The sequence below is a fragment of the Quercus lobata genome, chromosome 4 (assembly GCF_001633185.2).
Source record: "Quercus lobata isolate SW786 chromosome 4, ValleyOak3.0 Primary Assembly, whole genome shotgun sequence".
Taxonomy (NCBI): domain Eukaryota; kingdom Viridiplantae; phylum Streptophyta; class Magnoliopsida; order Fagales; family Fagaceae; genus Quercus; species Quercus lobata.
In genome coordinates, this window is record NC_044907.1 from 12,398,977 (window position 1) to 12,414,605 (window position 15,629).

The following is a 15,629-nucleotide window of genomic DNA, read 5'->3' on the forward strand; positions in this document are numbered from 1 at the left end:
GACTTAATTGAATAAATCTGAAACTTAAAAAAACTGAAATGAATGAAAACAAAATTAGAGAAATGAAATGAATTTTGGAGAAATTTAGAGGATAAATTTTACACTTTAACCTATAATATAATATTAGAAAATAATATTGCACCAATCATATATGACGGCTAAACAAAATGAGAAATTCGTTTCTCAAAAAAAAAAAAAAAAAAAAACAAAATGAGAAATTCTATTGGTGTCAAATTTGCAAAATAAATTTTTGCTTATTGTTATTAATTTTTTTATTTATAAAAATATAGTACCAGGGAAAACTAATATTTTTTTAGCATTGCCTCGACACACCGGACTGTCGCCAGAAAGCTAAAGTGAGCGTTTTGAGCTTTTTGCAGCTCTTTCATTGTTTTCCATGCTTTTTTTTTTTTTTTAATTTTTTATTTATAAATTTCAGTTCTCTATTATTTTATTGCGTTTGCGAGTTGGGTTTTCTGAAAGTTTGGGTTCTTTGTACAATATGCATTTGTTTTGTGTTTTCATTTTTGTGTGGAAATTTGGTTGTTTTTGTACAATAAGTTTGGGCTGGTTGGAGTGCTTAGGTGCTGAGAGAAGTGGGTTTTAATTTTGAGGCATTGGGATAGGATGATTAGTGTGTGGGTGTTATATAAGTTGGCACGCATGCTAGGTGTCTGTCAAAATGCTTGAATGGGTATTAACATGCCTGTCATGATCGCAAATTTGAATTACAGATTTTTGTCATCATAGTTGTGGTAAGCAAAGGTTATGATTCTGTAGAGTTTAGATTATAAGATAGTTGAGGTGGATTGGTAAAGTTCACCATCTTGGAGATGTTTGGATTGTTGACTTATTTTATGTAATGATTGTTTTAGTATGTTAGGATATCCTAAATTTTTTAGAAAAAAAAATGTTTTTATTTTTATGGTTTTATTGCTTCTATTGTCATTATTGTAATTGTAATTGTTATTATTACTAACTCGTTTGTTTGGTTTTATTGGTAGTTTAATAACATTTCTAAAAGGGATGTTATCTTGGCTGGTATAACAAATCATTGACCTTGGCATCTTTAAGTAATTTATTGACCCCATTGAACTCGAGTCTGATCTAACAAATTATTGATCATTTAATTTAAGCATAGCCCAATATCATCCCATCGTTGTGTTTCCCTAAGGAATGATTCTTGACAACGCAAACTTTAGGTGATGATTGATGAGAATTTGATCTGTGTTTGAAAGATACTTTTTTTTTTTTTTTTTTAAATTTTCTAAAGTTTTTTTAAATGATTTCTCTCTTTCCTCTATATTTGCTCCTTGATATCCCCTTTCTGTTTTGAATTCGGATTCAGCTTGAAAGCGTTCTACTCTTAAATTTGTTCAACAAGCTGCACAGTCTCCTCTGTAAACTTATTTGAGTTATATAGGAACTGTTCTTGAATTTGTTAATTTTAATATAAATAAGGTTAAAATGCAAAACTGACTTTCTAAGTTTCTTCATATTTTATTTTAGTTCTCTAACTTTGTTTTTGTTCATTTTAGTTCTTTAATTTTCAATTTTATTCAATTAATGTTTTTCCATCAACTTTTGTTATATGTTGTGGTTAATTTTTCAATTTTTTATATTTTTCTTTAAAAATTTTAAATTAAATTAATGATTGAAAAATATTTTCGAGATTTTTTTTCAAAAATTTTTAACAAAATTTAATGAAAAGACCTTGATTGAATAAATTTGAAATATAGATGACAGAAATGAATGGAAGCAAAGTTAAATGATTGAAATGAAATTTGAAAAAACTTATAGGATTAGTTTTACATTTTAGCCTATAAATAATTTTTGTTGGATTGCTTGAGCTTCCATCATTACTTTATAAATTTGGTCTTATTATTTGTTTATCTGTTGATTCAAACGTTTCAATTTAGTTAGTTTTTTTTTTTTTGGCTGAGACATTTCATCTTAGTTTTAATTTGCAGTCTTTATAATTTTATGATTCATCATGTAACAACTAAACAGTCTAAGAAAGTTATATTTTGGATATTTCTAAACCATGTAAAACTTATACTTAACAAAACTTACGTCTTTAATCACCATACACCTTTGGTGTGGTGGTTATTCCACAATTATAAGTGCTTGTGGAGGCAAAGGTCAAGCAAGTCTTTAAAAGAAAACTTCACACACATATACACTTAGATTAAATTATAGTAGAATTTTTATAATTTCCATCTTGTATAAAAAAAATGAATAATAATATTAATATATAAGTATGTGTTTATATCATATTATATTATGCATTACCTAGCAAAACTTATGTCTTAGATGAGATGATTGAATTATAAATTTTCTAGTTCAAAATTTGATTTCAGTTTACTGGAAAACTTTGAGCTTTATTTCTATAGTAATTAACTCAAGTAAATATAAGTTCCAATTATTTAAAAAATTTTAAATTAAAATCTTGAATTTCTTTCTTTTATGTCTATTTTCTTTGGGTATTAACTTTGGCTTTGTTCCCTCTAAACATTTTCTAGGAGCTCAAAAATTGTGCTTTCCAGCGGGCAAGTCCATCACACTCGCCGCCATGAGCGAAGATGCTTCATCATACCCTCCGATCGAGCCGACCAACTTCGATCTAATCCTCCTCGGCACAGGCCTACCGGAATCCGTGATCGCCGCCGCCGCCTCCGCCAACGGCAAAACCGTCCTCCACCTCGACCCCAATCCATTCTACGGCTCCAACTACACTTCCCTCTCCCTCCAAGACCTCTCCTCTTTCCTCATTTCCCATTCTGCCCCTCCTCCCTCCCCACCCTCCGCCCCATCCGACGGCCACGATTTCACCCTCGCGGCTCTCGCCGCCCGCCCCCTCTTCTCCCACGTCGAAATTTCCTCTTTTGCCCCCGACGTCCTCGGCGAAGAACATTCCAGAAAATTCAACGTCGACTTGTGCGGACCTAGGGTTTTGTTCTGCGCCGATAAATCCGTGGATCTGATACTGAAATCTGGAGCCAACCAGTACATAGAGTTCAAGGGCGTTGACGCGAGCTTCGTGTATAGCGAGAATGGGAAATTGACTAGCGTGCCGGACTCTCGGGCCGCGATATTCAAGGATAAGAGCTTGGGGCTGACGGAGAAGAACCAGCTGATGAGGTTCTTCAAGCTGGTTCAGCAGCACTTGGACGGTGAAGGCGGCGGTGAGAATGAGAGCGGGAATTCAAGGATTTCAGAGCAGGATTTGGAGAGTCCTTTCGTCGAGTTCTTGAACAAAATGCGGTTGCCTCCAAAGATAAAATCGTACATTATCTGCTACTGCTAGTGAGAGCTTTTTTTTTGTTGTGATTTCAAGTGCATACTATTTGTTGAATATATTATTTCTGCTAAATTATGCATATGTTAGAAAGTTACATGAATACCATATCTAATATGTTTTGAAAGATTAAAGTATTGTCTAGTGAGTAAGAAAAAGGGACTAGTAAACAATCACAAATATGTCAATTCCATTCAGTTGCTTAGGTAAAAGAAAAAGAAAAAGGCAAGTTTTGGGTCGTTTTCATGTCGCTTTTTTTTTTAATTTTTATTTAAAATTACATTTGTGCTTGAGAGTTGAGGAATACAAAAATTTTGTGTTTTGGGATTCTACATTTGTGCTTGATTTGTACTGAATAAGAGTTTAAATTTTAAACTGAACTTGGAGGAGGCTACTGTGTTATGCAAACTACGAAGGTATTGAAGTATTACGTGCCTTTCTCTTTTTACCAAAGAATTTGTTATTTAAGCAATTGAGTATGAGAAAACTAACAAATTGTTGAATGTATCGTAAGTGTTAATTACGCCATGTAAAACTCAAATGTGCTTGATATGATATAGTAGTTTTTTCCAATCTGTGTGACTGAAGCCTGGTTGGGCGATAGCTTCTAAATGCTGTAATGTGGTGTTTGGACCTGATTCCTATTAGGATGGTCACATTTATATATTTTTTCCTGTAACTTTTTGGTATTTGTTTCCACGCTTAATACTTTGTGTGGTTCTGGTTCAGTACTGAGAACTTCTACATCTTTTCCTCTTCCAGGATTATTCTGTATGCTATAGCAATGGCCGATTGTGATCAGGACAACGTGGAGGTTTGTGAAGATGTACTTAAGACAAAAGATGGTATAGATCGCTTAGCTCTCTACAACGCATCGGTTGGCAGGTAGTTTATTTCTTCTTTGTTTTGTATCGACTTTATGTAGTACTGTTTTCTTGTTGCTACCCACCTACTACTGGTGTAATGTTGATGATACCGCTACTGGTAACTGTGTTGCTTGAGACTTTGTTAAAGAGAAATGGCGTGAATAGGTTCATCAGGTGAATGTAATCTTTGTCTGGATAATGGATGGTTTTGGGGCTTTACTGTCTTGACTGTATCACTAGAGCATTATGTTTCTTGCTTGCATCCTTGAATCAAGAATGTTTGGTTGGTTTTTATTTTAAGAAGCAAGGTACCACAAGTATGTGCTTTTATGGTTCTTGTCCCTCTCAGGTTTCCAAATGCACTTGGGGCTTTTTTGTATCCAGTTTATGGTCACGGGGAACTACCACAGGCTTTTTGCCGTCGTGCTGCTGTCAAAGGTTGCATTCATGTAAGTTCTAGTTAAGGGATTCACAGTTTAGCTTTCTAAGAGCATCATTATTTGATAATTCCTTACCATTTTTACATCCTGCTGAATACTTGTTAATGTCTTGTGCATTTTGTTTATGAGGAAATAGGTATATGCATGTTCATATTTGTCTAATCTTATTTCAAATGTACTTAACTGTTTGTATTATGCATTTTATAACAGAGAACTTGACATATTTGCATGATGCCTTTAAGAATTGGGAGTGAGTCAATTATTTGCTTTGATTTGGATTGAAATTGTGTGGCTAATAATTGAAAAACCTGGAAACAGATTTCGTAGGAAGGGATGAAACCCAAGAAATAGTTAGAAAGGAAAACTTTATTATTATTATTATTTTTAACTTTGAATAAGATTTTTATTGATAATTACCATATAGATAATGTTGGCAGTACATTTTGGGTCAGGATATTTACCTGGTTGCAGAGATTTGATTTTTGAACTTACCTCTTCTTGTTCTTGTTAACATTCAACTTTTGTCCATCAGAGAGAGTGAAAGAACCTTCTTTTTTTGCTTTATCATGCTGCGATACTTATCTGCATCTGAAACTTCTAATATGCAGGTTCTGCGAATGCCAGTAATTGCCGTACTTATGGACAAGGTGCATAGGTGTTTTTTATTCTTTATTTTTTTAAATTGTGTTTATTATAAAAGCTTATTATGGCTATCTGTATTAAATATATCTTCTCATTGCTTGAAAATTTTGCAGTGTACTGGGCATTATAAAGGAGTTAGATTATCTTCAGGTCAAGACTTATTCAGCCATCAGCTAATCCTGGATCCATCCTTCATAGTTCAGTTGCCATTAGCTTCATCTCCACCAGGTCTGGGAAGTCTTAAAAGGAAAGTGGCACGGGGAATATGCATTACAAAGAGTTCCTTAAGGCCTGAAACATCAAATTTTCTGGTGGTATATCCTCCTAGATGTAAGATCAAGTTCTAGTGCTATTACTGTTCTTTGTTGAATGAAATAAGGAAGAGAGAGAAAGAGGGACTGACTTTTTTTTCCTTCCTCTAGCTTTGTTCCCTGAACAGGTTACGTCAATTCGAGCTCTCCAAATAGGTAGCGATTTAGCTGTTTGTCCTTTGGGCATGTAAGTTATGAGTTTTTGAAGATAATTGCTAATCTGTCTTCTGTTTTTAATGTTTTACCAATGAGTATATCATAATGATGGAATCTTTGGGAGGTTGTGCATTTCAATCAGGAAGCATTATGTCTGTGCCCAATATAACAATATAGGTCTGTTGCAGTAGGAAGCATGTATAATTTGTGTTGGATCCACAAAATTTTGTCCTCAGTTGTTTAAGTCAAGGGTGCAATGTTGCCACACACAAAAAAATTAAGAATGAAATGACATTCCTTTCTTGAGGTTTTCATAAAGGCAACAATTAAGTCAATCCCCTCTATGCTCTGACTTCTCTAACGGAATATTTCATTTTTTTAAAGATTCCTACTCAAATTAAGAAAAACTATTAATTTGAGTAAAAATATTTTTTTTTAAATTTAATATTCTGTTAGAGAAGTCACAGAGTGAGAGAGCATGGATTTATTTATTGCCTTTATACAAACCCTAGGGAGATTTGGTTTTATTTACCCTAAATTAAATTTTGATGCGATCCTGATTTTGCAAGTGAGCGTTGAATGAAGGTTGCTCCTAATAAGAGAATGTTTATAAGAATATATCATGGTCCTGTTGTTTGAATTAGTTGTGATGTCCAACATCCTGCTTCCTGCTCCCCCCCCAACCACCCAGCTTCCCCAATAAAAGAAAAAAATGATATAAAAGGAGAAGCCATATTCTTTTTTCTCAGAATGTGATTGTGTGACACAAATATGTAATTAGAAGAATGCTGTTTTTTACACTGTTATGATTTAAGGAGTGTTGCATTTGGCCTTTGGTTATGATGTGGGATACATGGTGATAATTGTGGAGAGATGTGTACTATAATGTGGCTGAATAATTGATTATGGATATTGACTCCTTTTTCTCCCTGCTCATGTGACTAGCATTAATATATGGATTCCCTTAGTGAAATGTGTGTTAATATTGTTCCCTTCTCTTTTTTCAGGTTTGTAATATACTTTTCCACATTGTGTCACGATGCCAACCAAGGTGAAAAGTTACTAAATGCTGCCATGGATTCTCTTCTCACACTACCTGAGCCTGAACATCCTGAAAGTAGTACAACAGTTCACAGTGAAAATTCAGCAGAAGAAAAGCCCACCATACTTTGGAAGGCGATGTATATTCAGGAGCTTACCATGGTGTGCTTCTCAGCCGAAGTTTTATACTTTAGATTCTATTTTATAGATTATGATGTTATAGTTTTTTTTTGATAGATAACGAAAAATTTTATTAAAAAAGTAGCCAACCCGAGTACATTGGGGATGTACTATGGGGGCAAAAATCAAGAAACAAAATTACAATGATCAAATAAAACTGGAATGGAAGAACAAGTAAAATGCGATAAAGCCACACTCCAAGCAAGGAGAGTGTGACAGAAAAAAGATTTAATCTCTAGCAAGGACCGTTCACATCCCTCAAAACATCTAGCATTCCTTTCACTCCAAATGCACCACATCAAACAATGCGGCACTAGTCTCCAAAGGCCTATATTGCGGTGACGTCCAAACTTACCTTGCCAAGATTCAAACACCTCAATTACCTTATGTGGCATAACCCAGTGAATTCCAAACAAACAAAACACCAAGGACCATAACTCAAAAGCTATGGGGCAATGAAGAAGAAGATGATCCACCGACTCCCCACACCTCTTACACATATAACACCAATCAAGAACAATAATACGCCTTTTGCGAAGATTATCTGTTGTAAGGATTTTACCTAAGGAAGCAGACCATGAGAAAAAAGCTACCCTTGTAGGAACCTTCGATTGCCACACCATTCTCCAAGGGAAAGAAGTAAGAGTAGGAGGGCAGAGAGAAAGATAGAATCCTCTAACCTCAAAAACTCTACTCCTAGTTGTTTTCCAACAAACTTTGTCAGGGCCAACCCCCCTCGCAGTCGAAGAGTAGACAATGCCCATAAACCGATCAAAAGATTCTTGCTCCCAATCCTGAGGTGGATGACGAAATCTAACATCCCAATGAATCCTCCCACCAGACCAACCCATCACCTCTGCCACCGAAGCATCTCTTGCCCTACTAAGATAGTAAAGTTCTGGAAAAGCCTCTTTGAGGGTACAATCCCCACACCACACATGTTTCCAAAACTTCACTCTAGTACCATCCCCCACCTCATACCGTAGGAGTTTAGAAAAGATCAACCAGCCACTTCTAATATACCTCCAAAGGCTAACACCATATGCACTTGTCACCTTTTTTGTGCACCAACCACCCCAAACATTCCCATATTTCGCCTCTATAACCTTCCTCCATAAAGCATCTGTCTCTATACCATACCTCCATAACCACTTGCCTAACAAGGCAGAGTTAAAATTTCTCAAACGTCTTATACCTAGCCCCCCAACCTGCACAGGCCTACAAACCTCAGCCCATTTCACCAGGTTTAATTTAGAATCACCACCAATACCACTCCAAAGAAAATCTCTTTGTAATTTCTCAATGCGATTAGCCACCTTCCTTGGAATAGGAAGAATGGAAAGAAAATAAGTAGGTAAGGAGGAAAGAGTACTTTTAATAAGAGTTACCTTACCCCCTTTAGATAGATAAAGCCTCTTCCAACCTACTAGTCTCCGCTCCATCTTCTCTAAAATAGGATTCCATACTGAGAGCTCCTTGAATTTTGCACCTAAAGGAAGGCCCAGATATTTAAAAGGAAGGGAAGAATGCGTACACCCTAATAATCCCACTAGATCATCTAGATTGTGCACATCTCCAACTGGAATCATCTCTGATTTCCCCAAATTAATTCTTAAACCTGAAACCTCCTCAAATCTAGTCAATATCTCCCTTAAAATAACTAACTGATTAGGGACAGCATCACAGAAAATAAGGGTGTCATCTGCGAATAAGAGGTGAGTCACCATCATCGAAATACCAGCCGTATTACCTACATAAAATCCCGACAACTGTCCAGTATTTACAGCCACATCCAACATATGGCTCAAAGCCTCCATGACAACATCAAATAGCAACGGGGATAAAGGATCCCCTTGCCGAATCCCCCTAGAGCTGCCAAAGAAATCTGAAGGACTACCATTAATCAGAATGGAAAATTTAACTGTAGAAATGCAATACATTATCCATTTTCTCCACTTCTCTGAAAACCCACAACGTTGGAGCATATACATCAGGAAACCCCAATTCACATGGTCATATGCCTTCTCCACATCCAACTTACACAACACCCCTGGAATCCCTGTCTTCAGTCTACTATCAATACATTCAGCAGCAATTAGGACGGAATCCAAAATTTGTCGACCTTTCACAAAGGCATTCTGTGAATCTGAAATAAGCCCATGTGCAACCCTTCGAAACCGATTAGCCAACACCTTAGAAATAATCTTGTAAATCCCACCAACTAAACTAATTGGCCGAAAATCCTTAACCTCCATAGCATCAACCTTTTTAGGAATAAGTGCAAGAAATGAGGCATTAAGACTCTTTTCAAACACAGCTTGAGTATGGAAATTTTGGAACACATCCATAATCTCTTTCTTCAAAACACTCCAGCAAGACTGGAAAAAAGCCATGGAAAAACCATCCGGACCAGGAGCCTTATCACCATTGAACCCATTAATCACTCCAAACACCTCATCCTCATCAAAAGGCCTATCTAACCAAATAGCATCTTCCTCCGAGATTCTAGAGAATTCCACATCATCTAGGACAGGTCTATGGGTCACATTTTCAGAATAAAGCTGCCTATAAAAACGAGAGATACACTCTGCTATGGCCTCCGGATCTGAAGACAATTCTCCATCTACCATAAGCCTATCAATGGAGTTAAATCTCCTGTGAGAATTGGCTACACGATGAAAGAACTTAGTATTCCTGTCACCTTCTCTAATACAAAGAACTCTAGATTTCTGTTTCCAACAAATTTCTTCCAAAAGAGAAGCTTTCTCTAACTCCCCTCGGATCCTTTCCAACTCCAACTTTTCCTCTTCTGTTAGACCACGACTATCCTCAATAGTCTCTAGAACACTAAGATCCTTCCACAATTGTTTCCCCCGTTCTTCTACATTACCAAAAACCTCTACATTCCATTTTTTCAAATCATGTTTCAGAAGTTTTAGTTTGTTAGCCAACACAAAACTCGGAGCCCCCTGCAAATGATAAGATTCCCACCAAGATCGCACCCTTTCCACAAAACCCTCATCCTTAAGCCACATATTTTCAAATCGAAACGGCCTCCTGCCCCTATGAAAGGATCCACCTTCCAAGACAATCGGAAAATGATCTGATAAGAGCCTCGACATTCTTCGCTGGCAAACAGTAGGGAACTTATCCTCCCAATCTGGAGAGAATAAGAATCTGTCCAGCCTAGCCTTCGATGCAACTTCACGAGAATTAGACCAAGTAAAAGTTCCCCCTTCCAACGGGATATCAATCAGACCTTGCTCTGAAATAAACTCAGAAAACACACGCATAGCAGCAGTAAACGCAGTAGCACCAGCACGTTCGGAAGGGAATCTTACCACATTAAAATCACCTCCCACACACCATGGCACATTCCACCAACTGCTCAACCCAGATAATTCCTCCCATAAAAACCTTCTGTCACCCGCTAGATTAGGACCATAAACTCCAGTAAATGCCCATACAAACTGATCTACCACACTTTTAAACTTACAAGAAACTGAAAAACGTCCCACTGCTTCCTCCACTTTGTCCACAACTCGTGTGTCCCACATCAGTAACACCCCTCCAGAAGCTCCACAAGAACCTAAATATGACCAATCAACATGTTGGCCACCCCACAGACTTCGAATCACAACTCTGGTTATCAATTCCATTTTAGTTTTTTGAAGACATACAATATCTGGCCTCCAACTCCTAATCAAATTTCTGACCCGAAGCCTTTTATCCTGCTCATTCAACCCTCTAACATTCCAAGAAATAATCTTCACATTCATTGATACAACACCACAGCCCGCTCACTACTAATACTCCTTCTCTTAGCTGACCCATACTCAACATTCAAAGAAGTCATTAAGTTTTTCAATTCTCGATGACCCTTTTGCCCCGATTTAACCACCTTCTTCTGACTATCTACCTCATGCCGTTTTTTATCCTTTTTCCTGGCCTCTAAGGCTAACAACAGACCCGTAATTTGCTCCTCAAAGCCTTCCAATGAAGTCCCCACAGATTTCCTAAACGCCTTAATTCGATTGGTTACCCACTGTGATAACTGTTTGCTATCAACTTTCTCCTCACACCCACACTCCTTCACTGTATTGTGTTCATCCTCCAAAGGAATTTCAGTGGCCAAAGGTACCACAACTAGAGGCTCCCCATCTCTCTCCCAAGTCATCGACCTTACATCAACTTCCCACAGCTCATCCTCTAACCCAGTAACAACAGACAAAGAATCTAACACACCATCACACTCATCTGCCCAACTAACAATTTGGCCCTCAGTGGCAATAGAGTTATTACCTGGTACAACTTCTCCTTCAATGATTGAGCACTCCGACCCGCTATCTAGAGACCCACTATCTGGAGACCGATAAAGCGACAGTGGAATCACTATTTGCCTACCATCACGCAATTCCAGCATCCAATCTTTAGAATTACCCCATGACTTATCCAAATCTCCAACCAACTCCCTAATCGTAGGACGAGAATTATGGGTCCCCTCCTCGGAGAAGACTTTTGGAGAATCAATTTCAACAATTTCCGAAGCAACCTTTCCTTCACACCCCACTTGTGACTCAACCGGAGAAGACCGGTACTCCACCGCTGTCAAAACCGGCAAAACAGGAAGCTGGGCCTGGCTGATCGACATCTCCTGAGCATCAGCGTCGCTATTGTTGAGTTCCGCTGGCACCGATATGGACATCTCTGCTACCGTTGTAGACATTTCAGTTGCCGTTGACCCAAAAACAGAGCTCTCATGTTCCGTAAGAGACTTTCCAGGTATGTCTGGCTTTGGGGCTGAAGGACACTCATGTTCCGTAAGAGACTTTCCAGGTATGTCTGGCTTTGGGGCTGAAGGACCCAAAAACAGAGCTCTGATGTTATAGTTGTACAGAGTATGTGCATTTGTTTTGTCCCCCCCTTCCGTCTCCCAAAAGAAGTAGAAAAACCCCTAACCCTAATCAGGTTGAACCTCTCTTTTTGAGGACCCTTGTGGGATTGATGCTGTAATTTACATATATGCCTGCATTAGGCCTGGGGGATTATCACTGATAGATAAAGAGATCACTTTTTCTTTTCCTAATTACATGAGGATCAAAAATAGATATATAATGGGAGCACTTTCTTTTCTCTTCAATAAAATATTTCAGTTACTTATAGAAATAATAATAATAATAACATGAGGATCAAAATGAATAAGGTAAACATGCAGATAGGATAGCCAATGTGCTCTAGCTCAAATAGCACTTCCTCCTTGCACATGTATGAGATGGAGGATGAGGTTGTGGATGCAAGACTCACTGAGTGCTTTTTTGTAATAAATAAAAATGAAAATTAAACACGAGGAGACTGGAGAGGTAACCTAATGGATAGGACTTAAAAGCCGTAATGGATAAGACTTCAGAGCTCATGCATGTAGACCTTATTGCTGAAGCCTGCAGTAAATGTGATTTGTGTATGTGTAGCATTATGGTTGACATGTGTTGCAATCTGATAAGCATTTTATGTTGATTCCAGGACCACTTTGAATCTATCAGCTCCACTCCCATGCCAGATGGAAATCTTAATTACAATAATATTTTGCTTGCAACTTTGAAGGTATTTTATCTTTAATTTGACCTTCATAAAGTTCCATGTGTCTTTTTACCATGTATGAGTTGTGGTACTTCTCAACATTACTACATCTTACTTCATAGCATAAACTAGTCTGTTTTGGGACATCCCCATGCAATGAAAGTTCGGGAGGATATTTGAAACAAAATAATTGTATGACTATCTTTCATTGATTTTATTTTTGTTAATGGTCTCTCTCTCTCTCTCTTTTTCCCTTGTCTTGCCATAAGTTTAATCTATTGAGGCATTATGCTTATTTTCATATGTTGACTTACTGACTAGAATTTGGTGGTGGTTCTGGTACTTTGGCAGCTATTTCAGAAGATGTATCCCCTTGAAGAAGTCTTTCCAGAGACAGCCTCGCCTGAGAATCCTGAGGATGATAATGAGTTCAGTCTAGAGAGCTAACGATGCTTTGCTGGACTAGATGACACTATCCGTCTTACCACGGCTACGAATCATCTGCAACCTATTTTGCCCACCAATGCTTTGGCCGCAGGAAATTGCCAAACTGTGGATGGTTTGAAGTGCTGCTTATTGTACTTGTAAAAGAGAACTTCACAATCAACAATCTACTTCCTCAAATGTTTTCGCAAATTTCTGTAGTATCGTTTAAAAAAAGAAGAAAAAGAAACAAATGCAGATCTAGTTTTTTTCATTTCCGAAATTGTTGTACCATTATTCAACTCTACCTGAACTGCCCAACAGTGGCTGCCGTGGCACCTGTATTAAAGTGTAAAAGATCATACATGCATACATACAAATTCTTGTAGGATGTCAGAGTTTTGTAATTTTTTTTTATCCGAGGACCCATGATAGATTTGCTGGTGTGATTTGATTACATTTCATATATGTAAGTCATTGTTATTGTTTGATAGTAAGTCTTATGCAAACCAAATTGAGTGGGACTCCATGTTATGGTTATACTGGGCAGTGGTTGTGTTATGACTCTAAAATTAGGAGAACGGCACATTTTTATTATTATTATAATAATTAAAAAAAAGAAGATAATTCCTGCTTCAGTTAAGATCGTTCGATCCATTTCACCTGGTTCAACTATCTTAATTTTGTTTCTGTTTTGCCACATTCAAGAGTAACTGGCCACTTTTAATAGACAATTCTTGCTTCGGTTCATTTTCACCTAGTTCAGCCATCTTAATACATGTTTCTGTTTAGGCACATACAATTCTAATTTTTATAGATGAGTATATTAGATTTTCTAGCAAGTAGTCTTAAAATATAGTCACCAAGAAAAATAATAATTAAATATTTTTTAAAAAAATGATAGATTCTCATGCAATCAAATAATATTCATGTGTCACTAGAGGTAAAACGCATTTTGTCCATCGGATTGGAAGCTATTCAATTATATTATTTGATTTAATTTGGATTTTGTGTGTGATTTCATGTTTCAATTTAGTTGGAATGTTTCTAAAATTTCCTTCAAAAAATTTGGAATGCCATAATTAGTATATAAAATCAATCATAGATTATTTTTAAGATTTAAAAGAATGTCAAATTTTATTTTAATAAATGATCCATTAAAAATGTATTAAGAAACAATTATTTTATGTTTATATATATATATATATATATATATTTTTTTTTGTATTTTGTTAACATTAATAATTTTAGTTCCTCACTCGTTGTCATTTTAATCCCAATCTAGCGTGTTAATATTTTTTAAGGAGAAAGTACATGAAAAAAATATTGCATGGGAGCTCTTTAAAATAAGAGAAAGTAAATCGAAAAAAAGAAAAGAAAAAAAGACAATTGATTTGGTAGATTATTAATAAGTAATATAAAAATAAGGAAAATGGTAGAGATATAGATTTTTTTTACAAAAATTGTTATAAACCGCTGATCTAGTGATGGATTATTGGAAAATAAGTATATGATGTACAAATTATTGATGTGGTGAGTAATTGTTAATAAATAAAAAAATGATATTATTAGTAAGTCCAAATGAGAACCAATAAAAAGTTAGTTATAATAACAATTTATAAAAATATTGTAAAATAGTTTATAGCGACGTAAATTTAGACTAGACCTTACTCTTACAATAAATGAAGAGTAAAGTTTAAAACTCTGTTTGGGTAAGCGGATTTGCGTCTGCGTTTCATGCAAGTTGCGTTTTTGGCTTTTTTATTTTTTATTTTATTTTTAAGTCTAGCATCTCTTACACTGTTCATGAAATATGAACAGTTGAAACAGGCAAATGCAAAGTAATTTTATTAATGAACAATAACTGAATTTTTTTTTTTATTGTTTTCAATTTTCAGCAAAATAAGCTATATCCAAATGCGCACTAATACTACAAATTTTTTCACAATTTTGCTACATGACTACTCTCACTATTTTATTTCCACCGTTCAAGACATGTCGTGTAACAAAGTTGTTGAAAAATTACTTTGCACAAAGTGTTATAGTTGAATTGGCATCTCCTCATAGTACCATAAATAATGTAGTTTGGGGATCTAAAGGGGAAAAAGTTCAAATTGTGAGATTAGTAGGATATTGTAATTATTTCTAAAAAAAAAAAAAAAAAAAAAAAAAGTTGTCGAAAAATTTGTGCTACTGGACCAACTCATAAATCAGACCAACACAACATCATGGTTCATGGCTATAAAAAACAGAATAAACACAAATTTTACAGCCACCCACAAAAAAAAAAAAAAAGTTACAAATTTACCAAGGTCAGACTGAGACAGTCCCTTCAGAAACCAGAAACCCCATTGTCAATGTCAATCTCTCCCTCTCTGGTAAATCTAAAACAGAATAAACACAAATTTTACAGCCACCCACAAGAAAAAAAGGCTACAAATTTACCAAGGTCAAACAGTCCCTTCAGAAACCACAAACCTCATTGTCAATGTCAATCTCTCTCTCTCTGGTAAATCTTCTTAGCTAAGGCCATTAATCTCTAAAACTTCATAGCCAAGGCCATTCGCCCTTTGCTTCTTTGCTTGTACTTCAAAAACCTTGTTCTCGAAGTATATCTGTCTTTTGTTTTCTCAGTTCTCTCTCTTTCTCTTCTATAAAAATGAGAAGAAGAGGGGCTTAAGGATAAGGGTCTTCT

The 15,629-nt window shown here is 36.2% G+C and overlaps 1 protein-coding gene across 1 annotated transcript; it reads left to right on the forward strand.

Moving 5' to 3' along the window:
• The first annotated feature begins 2,480 nt into the window (after window positions 1-2,480).
• Window positions 2,481-13,381, forward strand: LOC115987229 (rab escort protein 1-like). Its single transcript, XM_031110735.1, has 9 exons — window positions 2,481-3,285; window positions 4,061-4,183; window positions 4,514-4,613; window positions 5,213-5,251; window positions 5,360-5,576; window positions 5,669-5,744; window positions 6,721-6,916; window positions 12,455-12,535; window positions 12,863-13,381. The coding sequence occupies exons 1-9, from the start codon at window positions 2,573-2,575 to the stop codon at window positions 12,956-12,958; spliced, it is 1,641 nt and encodes a 546-aa protein (XP_030966595.1). The 5' UTR covers window positions 2,481-2,572; the 3' UTR covers window positions 12,959-13,381.
• The last annotated feature ends 2,248 nt before the right edge of the window (window positions 13,382-15,629 follow it).